This window comes from Odocoileus virginianus, unplaced genomic scaffold, assembly GCF_023699985.2.
Source record: "Odocoileus virginianus isolate 20LAN1187 ecotype Illinois unplaced genomic scaffold, Ovbor_1.2 Unplaced_Contig_75, whole genome shotgun sequence".
In the NCBI taxonomy this organism is placed as follows: domain Eukaryota; kingdom Metazoa; phylum Chordata; class Mammalia; order Artiodactyla; family Cervidae; genus Odocoileus; species Odocoileus virginianus.
In genome coordinates this window covers 53366-75161 of record NW_027224392.1, presented here as the reverse complement: position 1 = coordinate 75161, position 21796 = coordinate 53366, and the positions used below count along the sequence as shown (strand labels likewise).

The window sequence follows — 21796 nt, the reverse complement described above, 5'->3', positions numbered from 1 at the left end:
ATTGTTATTATTATTACATTGCTGAAGAGATTATAGTCACTGACTATGTCTAAAAATGACAGTTAATTCCCAGAAACTTAATGAAATGGATGAGTGCAAAGGCCTGCACATGTTTGGAGAGCTGGATATCAGATTCCCATACAGAGCACATTTTAATAATTGTTTTTTGAGGAATTTTTTTTCATCATTATTATTGTTTAGCTTCTAAATACATACAGATCAACATGTTTTGGACAGGACGTTTGACTTGATTTATAGAAATATCAGTTCAATGTGATCAACTCTTCGGTTATAAACAATGATAATAAACAGTATAGATGTCTAGATTTAACTTAAAAAATGACAACTCAGAAGATACTATTGTTGCCTTAATTTCTTCGCAATATGCCCAGCTTTCTTTTTTTCAACACCTTTATTCAATTGGTAAGTTGAAGTTGCAGAATGTTACATTTATAAAGAAGCATTGAAAATGTTGATTTCCAGTACACATATAGTGGTAAGTAAATTCTTGTCCACAAAGCATGACGTTATATGATTATTAATTGCTATAGTATTTTATTAAGATTTAATTTAAAAATTATTGATATCTTTAAAAAATAGTTATTAATCTTCATTTCAGTTATAATACAGACTGTTATTTTATCCAGTTATTATAATGAGAATGGATTTTGTTCCACTTTATTTCCCAGAAAACGATGGAGAGAAGACAGAGTATATGACGCTTGCACTTGTTGCTCCTGATCAGCGGACAGTTGAGAGACCTGAAATATTTGAAGAAGAAGGTAAGTATTTGCATATATATTTAGACTTCATAAGATTTTTACTTTGGAGTTTCTGTTTACATAAGCTGTCATACGTGTGTGTGTGTGTGTGTTTGTATTCTTATTATCCTGGTTTAAATGGAAAAGTCCTATTATTCTCCAAAATTTAATTCTGGAGGATATGAAGAGAGGAAAGTCAAGTGTGAAATTGACAGTGTTAGCATTAATCAATATCTGTTTTGAAGCCTGTCTTCCTTGGACTCATTTCTATTCCATTCATATTATAATTAGTCACATGCCTATTGCAAAAGAACTGCCACAAGGCCAGGTTAAGTAATATATCATCAGTACTTAGAATAGTGTCTGGTATATATACTCAATAAATATATTTCAAATGAACTTTCATTCATTAATATAATCATTCATTTCTTCATTCAATGAACTTTTTTTGCATGGAACCATATGTTAAGCATTATGATAGGATTCATGCTTCATAGATAAAAGAGAGAAATTATGCCTTCAAGGATCTTACTGTGCAGCAAGAGAGATGGCAAGTATACAGCTCTGAACAAATGATATATAAGAATATAAATGAGGTGATGAGAGAGCAAAGAAGGATACAGTTTTGGGTTAAGAATAAAAGTGGATTAAACAGAAAAGACTCCTTGATTGGGATAAGTCTGATGGAGAAGGAAGTGGAGGAATGTTCCAGGTGAAGCTAAGGCATAGACATGTGGGGGTGATGGAACAGTAACCAGCAGGATTTGGATGGACTGAGGAGACTGAAGGCAGGGAGGCCAACCTCTTGCAAGGGATCTGGGAAAGAAATCGGTGTTCAGAATACAGCTGTGGCATTAGGGGTGGGAATGGGAGAACTTAGGAGAGAGACTTAATGGGATAGAATCATCAGGTCTCTTAAATTGTAGGATGAGGGGAGTAAAAGGACACAGAAATCAAGATGATCTCTAGGCTTTTGACTTGGGAGACTTGGTCAATTATGGTGCCATTCAACAGGATATGAAAGGCAGGTGGAGGGGCCTCAAGGTGAGGAGGATAGCTTTGGACAATGTGTTTTCAATACTTGTGATGAATGTGTGAGCCTGCAGATTAGAAAACCAATAAAGAGTCCAACACAACTGAGTGACCAACACACACACACACAGGATGTAAGATTTCCTCTTCTTGGGCTCTAAAATCACTGCAGATGGTGACTGCAGCCATGAAATTAGAAGATGATTGCTTCTTGGCAGAAAAGTTATGACAAACCTGAGACAGTGTGTTAAAAAGCAAAGACATCACTTTGCTGACAAAGGTCCATATAGTGAAGGCTATAGTCTTTGCAGTGGTCATGTATGGATGTGAGAGTTGGACCATAAAGAAGGCTGAGTGCCAAAGAACTGATGTTTTCAACCTGCAGTGTTGGATAAGACTCTTGAGAATCCCTTGGACAACAAGGAGATCCAACCAGTCCATCCTAAAGGAAATGAGTCCTGAATAGTCATTGGAAGGACTGATGCTGAAGCTGAAACTCCAATACTTTGGCCACCTGATGGGAAGAACTGACTCATTGGAAAAGACCCTGATGCTGGGAAAGATTGAAGGCAAAAGGAGAAGAGGGCAACAGAGGATGAGATGGTTGGATGGCATCACTGATTCAGTGGACATGAACTTGGGCAAACTCTGGGAGATGGTGAGGGACAGAGAAGCCTGGTGTGCTGCAGTCCATGGGGTTGTGAAGAACTGGACATGACTTGGCAATTGAACAACAAAAGGGATGTACGTGACAGATGAAGCCATGACAGCAGACATCACTCATCAGCATAGTGCAGGGAACACTGCTCAATAATCTATAATAACCTAAATGGGGAAATAATTTGAGAAAGAATAGATACATGCACATGCATAACTGAGTCACTTTGCTGTACTCTGTAAGCTAACACAATTTTGTTAATCAACTATACTTCAATATAAAATAAAAATTAAAAAAGATTATGCAGATGAAGAGAAGGGGCCAAAGACAGATACTGAACACAAATCACTTGAGGATTGCACACACAGGGCTTCCCTGGTGGCTCAGCAGTGAAGAATCTGCCTGCCAATGGAGGAGACACAGTTTTGATCCTTGATGTGGGAAGATCCCACATAGCAACTAAGGTGGTGCATCACAGCTTCTGAGCCTGTGCTCTCAAGCCCACGAGCCACAACTACTGAAGCCCGTGTACCTAGAAACCCTGCTCTACAAGAGGAACCACTGCAATGAGAAGCCTGTGTGCTGCAACTAGAGAGTAGCCCATGCTCGCTGCAGCTAGAGAGAAGCCCATGCAGCAATGAAGACCAAACAATGCCAAAAAAAAAAAAAATAATAATAATAATAATGAAAAAAATATTGCAGATGCAAACACAAAAACAACTTGGAAGTGACATCAAGAAAAATGTGAGAAGATAGGTAGGGTGAGGAAAGTGGGTAGGCTTCAGGTTTCTTCTTTAGGACCCCACTAGGGCGCTACAGGCCCCCTTGCATAAGAAAGGTAGGGTAAGGAAGATGCCTCATGACCTGCAACCAAGACATCCTGCGCGGGCAACTCAACAAGCCTCCATACCCACATGGGGGCAAATTAAGTCACTTTGCCATCAAGCACAGGGAATAGCTTCTCTGCAGGGATCTTCAGCCTCTCCTGAAAGGGCTTTTATAGCTATGCTTGCTTCACTTTCTTGCCAGAACTCTCCGGCAGAATACTCAGAAGCTCGAGACTGAGATCCATCTGGCTGTCTTAAAAAATAAAAAAGGGGGAGATGCCGGGAGCCAGCACACGAGATCCCACCCATGACAAGGTCATGAGGAGAAGACCTGACAGGCAAGGCAGATCAGGACTTCAGGGATTTCAAAAAGCTGCCCCGGTGCTCACCTTAAAGATGATCTCTGTCTTTCTGATGCTTGCTGTATTAGACTACTCCCTAATTTCTGTGACATGGGTAGACGGCCTTCCCCAATCTCTCTCCAAACAGAATCAACTTAGAACTTTAATCAATATGTCCCCCGGATGGTGGTATCCTATAAGATTATCCAGGATGAAAGGAGTGTTTCAATTTAGACCCCTTTGCTGGCATTCTAGCCTGCTTGGCAAATGCGTACTAATGCACATGACTGCTCACAACACCTTAATCATAAACAGCATAAAGAACCTGATCACACAAAAGGCCCTAATAGGCACAGAGCCCTTTGGGGGTGAGGAAGCCTTATTAGAGAACACAAAAATATTATTCTAAAGTGGTTAGAGTTAAAGATTTAGAAAAGTAAGAGTTCAGAATTGTTAATTTTAACCAGGAATGCTAAATAGGGGCTGCCTCAGCGGAGCTGCAGAGTCTTTGTGTGGTAAACCTTTTAGATAAATTTAACTGATAACTTCTGCAAAAGGACTGACCTTTGTGTTCTTCGGAAAACAGCTTTGCATTCACCTAGGTCATAAAATGTCAATAGGCCCCAAGGCCAGAAGATAATGTACAAGACTCTCACAAAGAAGTATGCAGAAAACACCCTGGTTTCGTGAAGGATGAGCTGATGTAATATTAAACTATCTTCCCCTTAAAAATGTACTAACTTAGAATATAAAAGCTACGGTAAAAAATAAAGATTTGCCAGACAAAAGAAAAAAGAAAAAAAGAAAGAAAATTGTGAGTGTTAATAGGAAAGGAAAGGGGGAATATCCTATTTCCTCTTATCTCACATGCAGGACTTTCTAGCTTCACAAAATAAATGGTGGATTGTCTCTCACTCTGACTCCATGCTACTTTTGTGTTTTTATTGTTTATAAGAATTTATAAACAATAAATTAGGATATTAGTGATATCCTTTATTAGTAATATTACTAATAAATTAGTAATATTAGGATAATCTGTTCTTTTAACTTTTAGGACTTGCTTTTAAAACAGTGTGAAACTATTGCTTTCTTTGTGAGAATATTTTAGACTCATTTTCATTAACAGTTGTGGGCAGGTGTGAGATTCAAAATATTCACAACCAGCATGGCACAAGCTCAACCAACCTGAAAATACACCAGTCTGTAAACATCTGTTGTATCCTAGTATCTGTTAAACATAAAGAATTTTTCTTTAGGAATAAGTTTGGTAAATTAAATGTTTCATTGAATTTGCTCATTTCATCTAAATTTTCAAATAAATTGTAACCCTTCAGCACTCTGTATCCTTCTTTCCTGAGTCATTTCTTACCATTTTCTACTAAACTATAATTTTTAAAAACTTATTTAATTATTACCCACCTTTCCTTCACACTGCTCCACCCCCCCACCCCCACCCCCGCCACATTGGTAATATTGTTTCCAGAAGAATAATGATTTTTGTCTTTTTTCTTTTTTACCTGCTTTATTTCTGATGCTTAGAATAGTAGCTGGACCACATTGTGTGCTCATAAATATTTGCTTAAATGAATAAGGTTTTTATTATGTTTGAATTCTCTTATATTTGAGGTCTTTTCTCCATTCCTTATATGATTAATTCCTACCTTCTTTCTTTTTATCCATGTAGTCAGGAATTTCATTACTCTTTTAAAAGAACCAGTTTCGAATGTGTAGATCCTGTTTTATGTTTATTTACTTTCTATTGAATGAATATTGCTTATCATTTATTTTCTCCTAGTATCTTAAATTGAACTCATTTACATATACCCTTTATTAACATATACCCTTTATTTTTAAACACAAATATTTTTATCTTAATTTGCCATGTATTTTTCTACTTGGAAACAGATGTATTCCCATTTTAGAAAAAAAATTACTGTCAATTCCAATATCTGAGGTAAATCACCTTTGTTACTTTGGCATATTTTTCTTTGCACATTTTTTCCCTTTGCCTGATTAGAAATAGTTCTGTATTCAATCTAGAGACTGGATTTTTTTTTTTTTTTTTTTTACTTAAACTGTGATCTCAATACAAATTTCTGCATTATTACCTTTGGACTAGTGTAGAGCTTCTACACTGTATGTATAGTGATATTGTGACTAGAGATTTATACACATAGTCATTTAAAAGTGTCCTTCAGTGATGTCACTAAATATATAAATATTTCAAGTTATTTTGAAAAGAATGTCATGATTTCGGGGTCCTTTTACACTTAAAAAATTCGAAGAACTTAACTAAGTATAAATTAACAATGCTAGAATATTTCCTTTCTTGATGTGGTCAATTGGAGAAATGCCCTGGACTTTGGAGAATGAAACAAAAGGACAGTAAAAAATTAAAAACAAAACCAAATACAATTAGTTGTGTTTTATTTAAAAGTAAAGGTTAAATGCTTACTGAGATGTGGAACTGCTGATTATATATTTTTGGAGCAGTACAATGATATCCTTCTTCACTAAGTGTCAGAAATTTTCTGGGCAAAGCATATTACAGTCATCTTGGAATTCTCATTATAGCCCTCTATTCCTCCTCTATTTAATAGAAACTTACAACAGGCAGGGTCCTCAGGGTCCTTAATACATATTAATCCATTAAGTTCTCATAGCTAATTAATAAATTAAAGCCTGTCATTATCTTCATTTTATATTAAAAAAAGACACAAAGAATTTAAATAACTTGCCTAACCTAAGTCACATAAATAAGTGATAGAACCAGGGTTAAACCTGGAAATCTTGGTTCTGGAACCCATGCTCTAAAATGCCTGCTTGTATCTTGACCAGAGATGTTGCCAGATTCTAAAATCTGGGTAAGCAAACCTGAGGGGGGGTGGGGCTGTGGGGGTGCAATCTGTGCTCCTGATTGTCTGGGGAACAATGTATCTTGATACCAACACATCTCACCCTGGTCTCTGTATTTTTTTCTCTGGGATAATGATTATTCCTGCAATTGTCTCAATATGCTAATTAATGCTGAGGACATTTTCTTCTTTAAAGCAACACAGAATAACAGGTTAAAAAGGCCTTACAGGAATGCAGGATTTCATTCTCAGCCTGAGAGCCAAACAACTCAACAAATACAAAGAATTCCTGAACATGACAGAAAAAAAGGTATGTGTGAGATTTTAAATTTCCATCATGCTCTGAATGTTAGACCATTGTGAATTTTTCATGATCTTTTAGGAAACCATAGAGAACACCAGAACTATTATTGTACCTAAATTTTAATGTGTCTTCTATGAGAAAAAATGCTCTTTAATCCTATTTATTCAAACTATGCAGTGTAGAAGTAATTATCTGGATGACCTCATTGGAGATTTTGAGGGCAGTGTGGAAGAGAGAATGGTTTATTTCTTGCAGGAAGCTCAGGGTTTTTCTGACTTCCAGGGATCCAACAGGTAGGTATTCTAAACTAAACTCAGATTATTTCTCTTAGAAAAATATCTGTTTTCCTCTAAAATAGCACCTCACTTCAAGTTATCATCACAAGAAGTTGGGGGCAAAGTTCAATGCATTTTGTAGTCAGAACTGGGTTTTAGTATATTCCATCAATAATTAGCAATGTAATGGTAGACTTAAAAAACACACAATGTGAGAGTTACAAGTTAAGTTTTATTTGAGGCATAAAAAAGATAGTAGCCCAGGAGACAGCACCTCAGATAACTCAGAAATTTCTCCAAAGAGACAGAAGGAAGGTCAGTATATATATGATTTTTGTGAAGGGAGAGTACATGCAATCAGGCACATATTTTCCCAGAAGTTTCTGCTAATCTCATGAAGCTTTTGCTAGTCATGAGGAACAGTCATCACCATGAAGGATTTTAGTGCTTTTCTAGATAGGAGGAGCTAGAATGTTTGGGCTTATAAAATCAGCTTCTAAAAACACCTGACTATCTGAAGACCTGTTATTTACCAGTTCTCGCTCCCTGACACCCGCCACCCCCACCCCTGAGCACAGAGCTCCTCATTTCTGCTCTCCACTCTGACCTCCTTTCAGGGAGTGTTGAAAGTCAGCAGCTGCAGTTTTACAAGATTTAATCCTTATAGAGGTAGATGCCAGCAAGTGCCAATTTGTAGCTGACCTATCAGTAGGGTGTGATCACTCACCTAGAGCCAGACATCCTGGAATGTAAAGTCAAGCGGGCCTTAGAAAGCATCACTACGAACAAAGCTAGTGGAGTTGATGGAATTCCAGTTGAGCTATTTCAAATCCTGAAAGATGATGCTGTGAAAGTGCTGCACTCAATATGCCAGCAAATTTGGAAAACTCAGCAGTGGCCACAGGACTGGAAAAGGTCAATTTTCATTCCAATCCCAAAGAATGCTCAAACTACCACACAATTGCACTCATCTCACACGCTAGTAAAGTAATGCTCAAAATTCTCCAAGCCAGGTTTCAGCAGTATGTGAACCGTTAACTTCCAGATGTTTAAGCTGGTTTTAGAAAAGGCAGAGGAACCAGAGATCAAATTGCCAACATCTGCTGGATCATCGAAAAAGCGAGAGAGTTCCAGAAAAACATATATTTCTGCTTTATTGACTATACCAAAGCATTTGACTATGTGGATCTCAATAAACTGTGGAAACTTTTTAAAGAGATGGAAATACCAGACCACCTGACCCACCTCTTGAGAAACCTATATTCAGGTCAGGAAGCAACAGTTAGAACTGAACATGGACCAACAGTCTGGTTCCAAACAGAAAAAGGAGTATGTCAAGGCTGCATATTGTCACCCTGCTTATTTAACTTATATGCAGAGTACATCATGAGAAACGCTGGGCTGGAAGAAGCACAAGCTGGAATCAAGATTTCCAGGAGAAATATCAATAATCTCAGATATGCAGATGACACCACCCTTATGGCAGAAAGTGAAGAGGAACTAAAAAGCCTCTTGATAAAAGTGAAAGAGGAGAGTGAAAATGTTGGCTTAAGGCTCAACACTCAGAAACCTAAAATCATGGCATCTGGTCCCATCACTTCATGGGAAATAGATGGGGAAACAGTGGAAGCAGTGTCAGACTTTATTTTGGGGGGCTCCAAAATCACTGCAGATGTTGATTGCAGCCATGAAATTAAACACACTTACTCCTTGGAATGAAAGTTATGACCAACCTAGATAGCATATTAAAAAGCAGAGACATTACTTTGCCAACAAAGGTCCGTCTAGTCAAGGCTATGGTTTTTCCAGTGGTCATGTATGGATGTGAGAGTTGGACTGTGAAGAAAGCTGAGTGCCAAAGAATTGATGCTTTTGAACTGTGGTGTTGGAGAAGACTCTTGAGAGTCCCTTGGACAGCAAGGAGATCCAACCAGTCCATCCTAAAGGAGATCAGTCCTGGGTGTTCATTGGAAGGACTGATGTTGAAGCTGGGATGGTCTTGATCCCTGTCTCCTGTACAATGTCATGAATCTCTGTCCATATTTCATCAGGCACTCTGTCTATCAGATTTAGTCCCTTAAATCTATTTCTCACTTTCACTATAATCATAAGGGATTTGATTTAGGTCATACCTGAATGGTCTAGTGGTTTTCCCTACTTTCTTCAATTTAAGTCTGAATTTGGCAATAAGGAGTTCATGATCTGAGCCACAGTCAGCATCCCGGTCTTGTTTTTGCTGACTGTATAGAGCTTCTCCATCTTTGGCTGCAAAGAACATAATCAATCTGATTTCAGTGTTGACCATCTGGTGATGTCCATGTGTAGAGTCTTCTCTTGTGTTGTTGGAAGAGGGTGTTTGCTATGTGTTAGAATATGGTATTTATCTTTCTCTTTCTGACTCAATTCAGTATGTATAATAGGTTCTAGGTTCATCCACCTCATTAGAACTGTCTCAAATGTGTTCCTTTTTATGGCTGAGGAATATTCCATTGTGTATATATACCACCACTTCTTTATCCATTCATCTGTCAATGGACATCTAGGTTGCTTCCATGTTCTAACTACTGTAAATAGCACTGCAACAAACATTTGTCTCATTCAATTTTGGTTTCCTCGCGGTTTATGCCTATGAGTGGGATTTCTGGATCATACGGTGGTTTTATTCCTAGTTTATTAAGGAATTTCCATACAGTCTTCCATAGTGGCTGTATCAATTTACATTCCCCCCAACAGTGCAAGAGTGTTCTCTTTCTCCACACCCTCTTCAGCACTTACTGTTTGTAGACTTTTTGATGAGGGCCATTCTGACTGGTGTGAGGTGATATCTCATTGTAGTTTTGATTTTCATTTCTCTAATAATGAGCAATGTTGAGCATCTTTTCATGTGTTTGTTAGCCATCTGTATGTCTTCTTTGAGTGTCTGTTTGGGTGATCTTCCCACTTTTTGATTGGGTTGTTTGTTTTTCTGGTATTGAGTTGTATGAGCTACTTGTATATTTTGGAAATTAATCCTTTGTCAGTTGTTTCATTTGCTATTATTTTCTCCCATTCTGAGGGTTTTCTTTTCACCTTGCTTATAGTTTCCTTTGCTGTGCAAAAGCTTTTAAGTTTAATCAGGTCCCACTTGTTTACTTTTATTTTTATTTCTGTTACTCTAGGAGGTGGGTCATAGAGGATCTTGCTTTGATTTATGTCATCGAGTGTTCTGCTTATGTTTTTTCCTCTAAGAGTTTTATAGTTTCTGGTCTTACATTTAGGTCTTTAATCCATTTTGAGTTTATCTTTGTGTGTGGTGTTAGGAAGTATTCTAATTTCATTCTTTTGCTTGTAGCTGTCCATTTTTCCCAGCACCATTTATTGAACAGGCTGTCTTTGCTCCATTGCATATTCTTGCCTCCTTTGTCAAAAATAAGGTACCCATAGGTGTATGGGTTTATTTCTGAGTTTTCTCTCTTGTTCCATTGGCCTATATTTCTGTTTTTGTGCCAGCACCATACTGTCTTGATGACTGTAGCTTTGTAGTATAACCTGAAGTCAGGAAGCTTGATTCCTCCAGCTCCATTCTTCTTTCTCAAGACTGCTTTGGCTATTTGGGGTCTTTTGTGTTTCCATATGAATTGTGAAATTTTTTGTTCTAGTTCTGTGAAAAATGCCATTGGTAATTTGATAGGGATTGCATTGAATCTGTAGATTGCATTTGGTAGTATAGTCATTTTCACAATATTGATTCTTCCTACCCAGGAACATGGACTATCTCTCCATCTGTTTATGCCATCTTTGATTTCTTTTATCAGTGTCTTATAATTCTCTGTGTACAGTTCTTTCATCTTCTTAGGTAAGTTTATTCCTAGATATTTAATTCTTTTTGTTGCAGCGGTGAATGGGATTGATTCCTTAGTTGTTCTTTCTGATTTTTCATTGTTAGTATATAGAAATGCAAGCAGTTCCCTCCCTTAGTCTTTCAGTTGAATCATGACTAGGTCTTAACTGACTATAGTAATTAGTATTTCTTAGTTCTATGTTTATTTACTCAGAGACACTCTCTTACTACATGACTCCTCTGAATACCAACTAGGAAGGGATCCAGTAGTCATCTAAATTTTAAAATCAATATTGTTATTATTGGTATTTTTCTTTTCTACCCTAGAAGTAATAAGACTTAAGAGGAAGTAGGAAATGGAAACCTACTGCAGTATTCTCGTCTGGAATATTCCATGGACAGAGGAGCCTGGAGGACTACAGTTCATGGGGTCACAAAGACATGACTGAACACACATGCACAGTTCCAAATAAGGGAAATATCATGCATATTGTAAGATAAGAATGAACAGATTGGTGATTTTAAAAAAGTAAATATTACTTTGGAAAGAAAAGGAAAAATTACATCCCCTTCCCCTCATTTCCATTACATCTCCAAATAATGTTTAAATTGGGAGCACCAATGATTTAAAAACAGAGGCAAATACTTCTAATAGATGGTAAGCATTTTTTTAAAAAAATCAGTGAAATGATACCCCTGTGAACTGAGTGGGTTACAATAGCTACTTCATGACAGTGCTAATTCATTCTTAACCTGTATGCTTTTGTGAGATAAAAGCTCAGAAAATATTACCTAGATTGTAGCATTGCACCACTTTATCTTCACTTTACACATTCTTTTGACAGTGTTCCAACCAGCATCTTCTGGATGTATTGTGGCAGTAATACTAGGAATTATATGTGTCATCCTTTTGGGAATATCAGGATTTTTTGCTACTAAGTGTAAGTGTTCTACAGAAACTTGATTCCCTTTTTATTTATTTATTTTTTTAATTGGAGGATAATTGCTTTACCAAATTTTCTTGTTTTCTGTCAAACCTTAGCATGAATCAGCCATAGGTATAATACATATATCCCCTCCCTTTTGAACCTCCCTCCCATCTGGCTCCCAAATCCTCCCCCCACCACCTCCTTGAGCTGCCCCAGGTTGATACAGAGGCCCTGTTTGAGTTTCTTAGCCTTTCAGCAAATTCCCATTGGCTATCTATTTTACATATGGTAATGTAAGTTTCCATGTTACTCTTTCCATACATCTCACCCTCTCCTCCCCTCTCCCCATGTCCATAAGTCTATTCTCTATGTCTGTTTCTCCATTGTTGCCCTGTAAGTAAATTCTTCAGTACCATTTTTCTAGATTCTGTACAGGTGTGTTAGAATATGATAATATGATATATATCTCTCTCTTTCTGATGTACTTCACTCTGTGTAATAAGTTCTAGGTTCATCCACCTCAGAACTGACTCAAACCCATTCCTTTTTATGGCTGAGTAATATTTCACTGTGTATATATACCACAACTCCTTTATCCACTCATCTGTCGATGTACATCTAGGTTTCTTCCATGTTCCAGCTATTGTAAATAGTGCTGCAATGAACAATGGGATACATGTGTCTTTTTCAATTTTGGTTCCTCAGGGTATATGCCTAGGAGTGGGATTGTTGGATCATATGGTGTTTTTATTCCTCATTTTTTAAGGAATCTCCATACCATCTTCCATAGTGGCTGTATCAATTTACATTCCCACCAACAGTGCAAGAGTGTTCCCTTTTCTCCACACCTTCTCCAGCATTTATTGTTTGTAGACTTTTTGATGGCAGCCATTCTGACCGGTGTGAGGTGATATTTCATTGTGGGTTTGATTTGCATTTCTTTGATAATGAGTGATGTTGAGTATCTTTTCATGTGTTTGTTAGCCATCTGTATGTCTTCTTTGGAGAAATGTCTGTTTAGGTATTTTTCCCATGTTTTGATTGGGTTGAGAAACTTCATTCTTTATGTTAAATTTTATCTAAACGTTTTGTCTTTTCCTAAAAGGAGAGCCAAGGTTAAATCTAATGAGATAATCAAACTCTGACATCAGAAATATTCTTATTTCCAGATGTTTCTCTGGACTTGAGAAAATAATATTCATGAGTCCAAAGAAGAAATTCTTTTTCAAGATTAAATTTAATTTTTAGTTTTTTATATTTGTTTATATGGAATATAACTGACATCCAATATTGTGTTAGTTTCAGGTGATATTTGCATGGCTTCCCAGGTGGCACTTGCGTTAAAGAATCCGTCTGCCAATGCAGGAGACAAAAGAGACATGGGTTCGATCCTTGGGTCAGGAAGATCCCCTGGAGGAGGAAATGGCAACCCTCTCCAGTATTCTTGCCTAGAGAATCCCGTGGACAGAGTGAGCCTGGCAGGCTACAGTCATGGGGTCACAAAGAGTCAGACACAACTGAGTGACTAAAAAACAACACAGCCTTTTCAGATTGCTGTTTAGTCTTGTGAAGGGGACTAAAGTCAAGAATGAACTATCTTGACATTTGATGATTTCACTCTCTCATACAGTTTCTAAAATGTGATAAAACAAAATTGAAACTATTGGAGATGATTTTTAATTTTTTTCTGATTTTTAATATTATATATATTTTCTTCATTTTGAAAATGAAAATTTTAGAGTAACAAGTTTATATTTTACCTGTTAAACTAAGTGTTTTCTGCTGATGATTTTCAGATTTTCAAAATTCTTTTAATTATCAGAACATGTTGGATAATGACACACAGGAACATGAGACATCCAGGACTCCTATGAAAAATAAATGCTTTTCAAAGGATCGGTTAAACTCAGGTATGTAGTTACATACAAGAACTCATAATTAAAAGTTGGTATAATGAGTTATTGCCAGGCAATCTCCATTGTATTATTAAAGTCATGATCTACAAAAGTGAAGTATGGTAGAGGTATTTTTCATTCAAGAAGATACAATTTCTTGCCACATGGTCTGCCTGCATCTTTGAACTGGAGAGAATCAAAATTTAGTAGTTTCTGTTTATTGGTCTGACTTTGCAAATAAGAAGTGAAAGAATTTTTGAGTTTCTTTCAGAGTCATATCAATCAGCAAAGGAAATCTTTCAGTACGTTTAATTTATATGGTATGCATAAGATATAGTATAATTGCTTAGTAGTTTCCTACTTCTTTATAAGACGGTATTTTCCCCTAATCCTCTGTGAAATGATACTGTCTTATGGCACTTCCCAGGTGGCTCAGTGGTGAAGAATCTGCCTGCCAATGCGGGAGGTGCATGTTTGATTGTTTGGTCGGGAAGATCTGGAGAAGGAAATGGTCACCCATTCCAGTATTCTTGCCTGGGAAATCCCATAGAGAGGAACCTGGCAGGCTCCTTGGGGTTGCATGGGGTTGCAAAAACAGTCGGGTAGGGTTTAAGGGACCAAATAGCAACAACTGTCCCATTTATGACTTTGCTAATTAAAGTTCCTTGAAACCTATCCCAACTCCTGACTTGTTCATATAGGTAAAATTCACCTTGCAAGCAATCCCATCCTATCTCTCAAAGTCATGGATAACCTGAAAATTCAGAGAGCTTCCCTGAAGTTTCTCCAGGCCAACAGTGAATTCAATAAGACTCTTTTCTATATCCATCTACCAGTTGTGATAAGCACTCTGGTGGGAATTTAATCTTCTGTCTGTTTTGCATATCACTAGCAATATTTTCTTAAAATATTCTTGTTCATTTGAATCAGTTCTAATGAGATGGATGAAACTGGAGCCCATTATACAGAGTGAAGTAAGCCAGAAAGATAAAGACCATTATAGTATACTAACACATATATATGGAATTTAGAAAGATGGTAATGATAACCCTATATGCAAAACAGAAAAAGAGACTCAGATGTATAGAACAGACTTGTGGACTCTGGGAGAAGGCAAGGGTGGGATGTTTCAAGAGAACAGCATCGGAACATGTATATTATCTAGGGTGAAACAGATCAGCAGCCCAGGTTGGGTGCATGAGACAAGTGCTCGGGCCTGGTGCACTGGGAAGACCCAGTGGGATTGGGTGGAGGGGTGGTGGGAGGGGGGACTGGGATGGGGAATACATGTAAATCCATGGCTAATTCATTTCAATGTATGACAAAAACCACTGCAAAAAAAAAAAAATTCTTGCTAGAATATAATTTAGTTACTTTGGTTTTGTCTTCTACAAAAATACTTTATAGTTGCTTTTTTAGTAACTGTATTTTTTCTTCTTACATTTTTCAGATGGCAAAGTTTTATGGGTAGGAGAAAGGAGAAATGGATTATTTTCTTTCTTTAAACTAATAATTGCTGTTGTTGTGCTTTAGTCACTAAGTCATGTCCAACTCTTTGTAACCTCATGGACTGTAGCCCACCAGGCTTTCTCTGTCCATGGGATTTCCCAGGCAAGAATACTGGAGTGGGTTGCCATTTCCTCATCCAGGGGATCTTCTTGACCCAGGGGTCAAACCCATGTCTCTTTTGTCTCCTGCATTGGTGTGCGAATCCTTTACCACTGACACACCGGAGGAAGCTCAAACTAATAATCGCTGATCTTTGATGAAGGTAGAGTGTTCCTGGAGGAAAAGCATTGTTAGTATTGATACAAAAATTAAGTATCAAAAGCAATACAGATTTTACGCTCTTAAATATTTCCTACTTCTGCATTCATGTCCTGGTGCCCATGGCATCTTGGAGAAAACTTTGCAGAAAAAGAAAAGTACCCTTTCCCTCTCAATGACAGATACGTTATTTTGCCTTTTGAGTTGGCAATGATGTCCTCAGAGCTCATGGAAAGTAATAAAAACTGTAGAGCTGGAAAGGATGCCTGGAGCAAACTTTCCAGGAAAAGAATTAGACTAACTTAAAAACTGCTTCTTTTTTTTTTAAAGAAAAGTACAGGGAAGAATACAAAAACAAATGGTCTTGCTGTGAAGAGAAATGCTACTATTTTTCTGATGTACATAAAACCTTCGAAGAGAGTCGGAAATTCTGCACCAACCAGGGCTCCCATCTTTTGAAGATAGAAGATGAGGATGAACAGGTAATGAGTTCTGAAGTTGGAAATTTTTCCCCTATTTTTTTTGTATGCAAGGAGAAAATTGCTAAGAATTTTTTAAAAAACATCTGAAAATTGTGTGTTTGTTAAATGACAATGACTTGTCTTTTCAAGTCAAATAGAAAACTTTGTAGTAAATAAAAAGAATTCCTTGTTGGTGGGAATTATAGTGTCTCAGTTTTAGCTCTGTCTCAGAAAAAGCATTAAGTTCTGGTAATGATGCTCTGTGTCTGCTCTAGGAAGCAAACTGAGGTTTCTGAACAAAAAGGCATCTCTCATGAAACCATCATGGGATTTGCCCTTTTTTTCATGTTGCTGTGTTTTGAAGTCCTTTTATAATAATGGATCTTTTAATATGTTGATACTTTTGGCACATACTGGAGTGGGTAGCCGTTCCCTTCTCCAGGGGATCTTCCCAACGCAGGGATCAAACCCACGTCTCTTGTGTTTCCTTCCACCAGGGAAGCCCAAGGAATGATTAGGCAACAATAAACAACCCTAGCTGAAAATGTAAAGAAAATGTTATGGTAAAAATCAAATTATAATTGTTTGTGTTCACATTCTTTTCTTTTTATTTTGTATTGGGGTTTAGCCAATTAACACACAATGTTGTGGCAGTTTTAGATGAACAGCAAAGGGACTCAGCCATAACTCTACACGTATGCACTCTCCCCCAAACTTCCCTCTCATTCAGGCTGCCACATAACATTGAGCAGAGTTCCACGTTCTAGGTCCTTCTTGGTTATCCATGTTAAATACGGCAGTGTGTGTTCATGTTATTTTCATTTTTTATTGTTAAAAATGAGACTAGGGATTAAATTACATGTAGGGTTCTTCCTCCACAGGAATTTATTCAGTCTTTGGTGTCTTATTTTTCTTGGATTGGATTATCTCGAAAAGGAATTGTCAGCCCCTGGAAGTGGGAAGATGGTTCTTTGCTACACTATAAACTGTAAGTATCCAAAGCACTTGAAAGCTTCAGTTTACTTATTAACTATGGAAATGAATTGTATAGATGTTTCACTACGCAAGATTTTCTGACCTCGAGAGCAATTCTAAGACTAATTTTAATTTTGTAAAATATCCTTGGCATTAGAAAAAATACTGCTGACTTCCATGTTTGTGTACTTGTATTCATGTGGTTTCCTCAACCAGTAATACTTTCAGTTAAAGTTTGTTTTCTCTTTGAAGTCATTCTTGATCTCCTGCTTTGAAATTAGTTCCCCTTTTATGCTCCTAAATAGCATTTTGCTTTCTTTTACCATTTCACATCCAATCTAGAATACTCTGTTTCTCATCTTTTGTTAATCCATAGCACAAAACACATAAACACATAATTGATGGTTGCTTAGCAATTTAAAAATTATCAATATGGATATTAATGAATTTTCTAGACATAAATAGAGGGTAGCTGGAAATGTAGGGCTTCAGTCACTAGTTGCTGTTGTGGTTGTTTTAGTAGCTAGGTTGTTGTGACTCTGAGATCCCATAGACTGTATACCGCCAGTCTCCTCTGTCCATGGGATTTCCCATGCAAGAATATTGGAGCAGGGGGACTGGGATGGGGAATACACGTAAATCCATGGCTAATTCATTTCAATGTATGACAAAAACCACTGCAATGTTGTAAAGTAATTAGCCTCCAACTAATAAAAATAAATGGAAAAAAAATAAATAAAAAATTAAAAAAAAAAAAAAAAACTTCCATCATCTAAATCAAATATTTCACTGTTAATCTAGATTTCTTCACTGTCTAGCAAAGCCCATTTTATATTACAAATAAGTATACATCATTAAGAAACAATCTGAAAATGAATTGGCTTGGACTTGGTGTACTATGTTTTTCCCCATTTTTCATGATGAGTTTTCTATCATAATCTGTAAGATTATATACATTTTTTTTCTCCACAGATGCTATTAATAAATAAATTAAAAAGACTTAACAACTATTAATGACAGAGATGGGCTGAGGACCAGGTCACCTACTTCTGAATTTGGTCCTTTTTACACTACACTAGTGTTTAAAGTGCTTTTTTATTTGCTATAATAAAGGTTTGTTCCAAATTTGCAGTTAATCACATGACATACAGTCTTTTATATTTCTGCACAGTTGCACATGATGTATCCTTTGTCTGGATTATCTGTAGTTTCACTCTTCATCTGGTTAGATCCTAATCATTAATTTATTTTATTTTTAGTTGCTTGGTAGCTCAGTCAGTAAAGAATCTGCCTGCAATGCAGGAGACCAGGGTTTGATCCCTGGGTCAGGAAGATCCGCTGGAGAAGGAAATGGCAACCCACTCCAGTATTCTTGCCTGGAAAATGCTATGGACAGAGGAGCCTGGCAGGCTACAGTTCATGGGGTCGGAAGAGTTGGACATGGCTTAGCGACTAAACCATCACCACTGTAGTTGCTTTATATGCTGTGTGTTTCTACTGCACGGAGAAGTCAGTCAGCTATGTATATACACGTAAATCTCATATCAACACAAATTCCCTCCTTTTCGGATTTCTTTTCCATTTAGGTCACCACGGAACATTGAGGAGGGTTCCCTGTGCTATACAGGAGGTTCTTATTAGTGACTATTTTATACATAGTAGGAATAGTGTATATATGTCAGTCCCAACCTCCCAATTCATCCCACCCAGCCCCCTTTCCCTTTTGGAGTCCATATGTTCGTTCTCTACGTCTGTTTCTCTATTTCTACCTTGTAAATAAGATCATCTTTACCAATCTTTTCAGATTCCATATATGCGTGTTAATGTACAATATACATTTTTTTTTCTGACTTTCTTCATTCTGTATGACAGTCTCTAGGTCTATTCACATCTCTACAAATGATCCAATTTCATTGTTTTTTATAGCTGAGTAATATTCTATGGTATATATGTACTATATCTTGTTTATCCATTCCTCTGTTGATGGACATTTACTTTATTTCCACATCCTGGCTATTGTAAATAATGCTGCAATGATATTGGGTGCATACATCTTTTTGAATTATGGTTTTCTCTGGATCACTAATTTATGAGATAATTATATCATTTATTTATTTGTGCATACATTGATCTAATCACTCATAAACCATGCATCACATTCTGTGTAGGGGTTCTGCATTAAGTGGCATGTCTTCCTTAAGATTCAGTTAAATTCTTCCCACAGCAAAACTGTGTTCCTTGGCAAACTCTTTCCCCTTGTCTGAGTTAGAATCCACTCCTCTGTGCCAAATGAATGCATCCTTCCCTCTCTTTGTGTAAACTCCTTGGGGACTGAAATAGATTTTCTCTGTATCTGTAGTCCAGAATCTTGGTAATATGATAATACTTTAGAAATGTTTGTTAAGTGAATAAACAGAGAGATAGCTAAACATATAATCCCTCCTTGTCTATAGTAGTATATCTACTGGAAATATGATTTATGTCTGAATATTAGACTCAATTTTTCTTTTTCCCCTCTTTAACAGAAATCTGCAGAATTCAAACATAAACAACAACAACTGTGCATGTGTTGCAGCAAACAAAGTAGTTGCCTCAGTGTGCACCAAGCAGTTTTTCTTTATTTGTGAGAAGAATTATACTTAGTGTTGATCTCAAACTGGCAGAAGAGAAATGAAGTATGGTGCATCTACTTCTTACCTTCAACATGCAAGTAAATATCGTGTGTTCCTGACCCTGGTCTGTTTGTTAAGTTAACTGCATATGTAAGATAACTTGTAAATTTGATGTAGATACTTCATCTGCATGGGGAGGAGGTTGACAAGCACCTTCTTTGACTTGATTCCAAGGGGAATTAATTTTGATGGAAAGATGAAGATTTAATTCAGAAACTATTGGTGATACTCTTTTCCTCCCTATTTTGGCTGGATTTTCCGGCAACATATGGTATCCCTCATATATATTGTGAAGAAATAGCCCATACACTGAGCAGTTTTTTAACTGATACTCAGGAAATCATGATGAAACATGATATGACTCTGTACATCCATTTTTATTTTTCTGAGAAGTGTATTTGTACTTTGAGAGAGGATGAGTCATTTCTGCACTTCCGCTTTATCACTTTTAAAATGCAGGAATTTCACAATTAATGTAAGAATTCATAGTTGAAAAATAAAAAAAAAATTAAAAAATAGAAGCACATTGAATAAAAACTGATTCCATAATCCTTTCTCCTAATTTTTTTACCTTTTCAGTTACACCATTAACATTTTGGATTGTATCTTTCCAGACAGTTTTGGCTAGTGTTTTGCTGTAGATAGTGTTACATGAAACTTTATTACATATACATCTCTGTGAATGTATTTGAATATTCTATAAAGTAGAAATAGAGAAGAGAAACTTCCATGTCAAATAGCATGCGTCTTATAAATCTTCAAGTATAGATACTGTCTACAAAAACTGTTAATTAGTACCCACATATACAATACATGTATACCTTTCTTCAAACCCTTACTAATATTTTATATTATCAATTTTTAATAGGCACAAATGTTCTTTTATTATTGTTTTAACTAATACTTCCAGTATTACCTGTGAGACAAAGCACCTATTCTGTTATTTATTTGTCAATTATTCCATGAGTGGCTATTTTATTTTCTTTATTCATTATTTTTCTATTTGTTTGTCTTCCTTCTTTACTTTAATGATTACACAAAGTACTTATGTCTTTTTGTGTTATCACTCAGTATATTTTTATTACCTTTCAACTTAGTTTTTCATGATTTTTATCATATGTATAATATAAGACAATATTTTTCTTTATGACACTTAGGATTCATGCTTCATTTAAGGAGGTCTTTTCTCTCTAAAATTTAAAATAATCTTTTATATTTATGTTATTTTAGGGAACTTTTAATTTCTGGAATAGGTGAGGATTTCTATGTACTGAAGTGAGCAGTTACTTGAATTTTAATTAACATTAAATTTATTGAAGCACTTGTCTCTTGGAAAACTGATATATCAAACTGAAAATTTAGTGTATAGAATTCAAATATTTTTTTTTCTTTTTAAACTTTTTATTTTATAATGAAGTATAGCCAACTAACAATGTGACAGTTTCAGGTGGACAGCAAAGGGACTCAGCCACACATATGCATGTATCCATTCTCCTCCAAACTGCCCTCCCCCTTAGGCTGCCATATAACATTTAGCAGAGCTCCCTGTGCTATATAGTAGGTCCTGTTGGTTATCCATTTTAAATATAGCAGTGTGTACATGTCAGTCTCAAACTCTCTAAATATCCCTGTAGAATTCAAATATTTTAAAGCAGAGTCTCTCACAGAAGACCAATTAACAGCTGCTTATAGACAACACATTAATACAAAAAACCCAGAAGACAGGGCAGAGACTCAAGTACTCCGCTGGTTCACAGAGATGGAGAGGGATTGCATAGAAGGATGAGAAGAATGGTCACAGTCTGACCACTTGTCCCTCCCCCAGGTCAGCACTGCAGAGGGTCTTCCTGAACCTACAGCTTCTCCCAGGGGTAAAAGAGAGCCCCGGGTGGACATCCAGCTCCCCAGCACTGTGGGTCACTTCCTGGGTGACTCCTCTGGGTCTTGCATCAAGAAGATGCAAGAATCTGTGGGGCTTCAGCATGGACATCAGATTGGAACAGAGAAAGGACATGGAGCTTAGTGCTGGAGCAAGCAGCACTTGCATCTCGGCAGACCATACTTCTCCTCACAGTGGTGCCTGAGTGGAGATCCCAGCCAGCAGCTGAGTCCATTTGTACAGGGCTTCCCTGGTAGCTCAGATGGTAAGGAATCTGCCTGCAATGCAGGAGACCTGGATTCAATCCCTGGGTTGGGAAGATCCCCTGGAGGAGGGCATGTGTTC

At 36.9% G+C, this 21796-nt stretch overlaps 1 protein-coding gene across 1 annotated transcript; it reads left to right on the top strand.

The window, feature by feature from the left end:
- Positions 1-10654: 10654 nt before the first annotated feature.
- On the top strand, positions 10655-19632 carry LOC139034246 (C-type lectin domain family 1 member B-like). Its single transcript, XM_070464707.1, has 5 exons — positions 10655-11814; positions 13599-13712; positions 15795-15946; positions 16807-16913; positions 19426-19632. The coding sequence occupies exons 2-5, from the start codon at positions 13628-13630 to the stop codon at positions 19541-19543; spliced, it is 462 nt and encodes a 153-aa protein (XP_070320808.1). The 5' UTR covers positions 10655-11814; positions 13599-13627; the 3' UTR covers positions 19544-19632.
- Positions 19633-21796: the final 2164 nt, after the last annotated feature.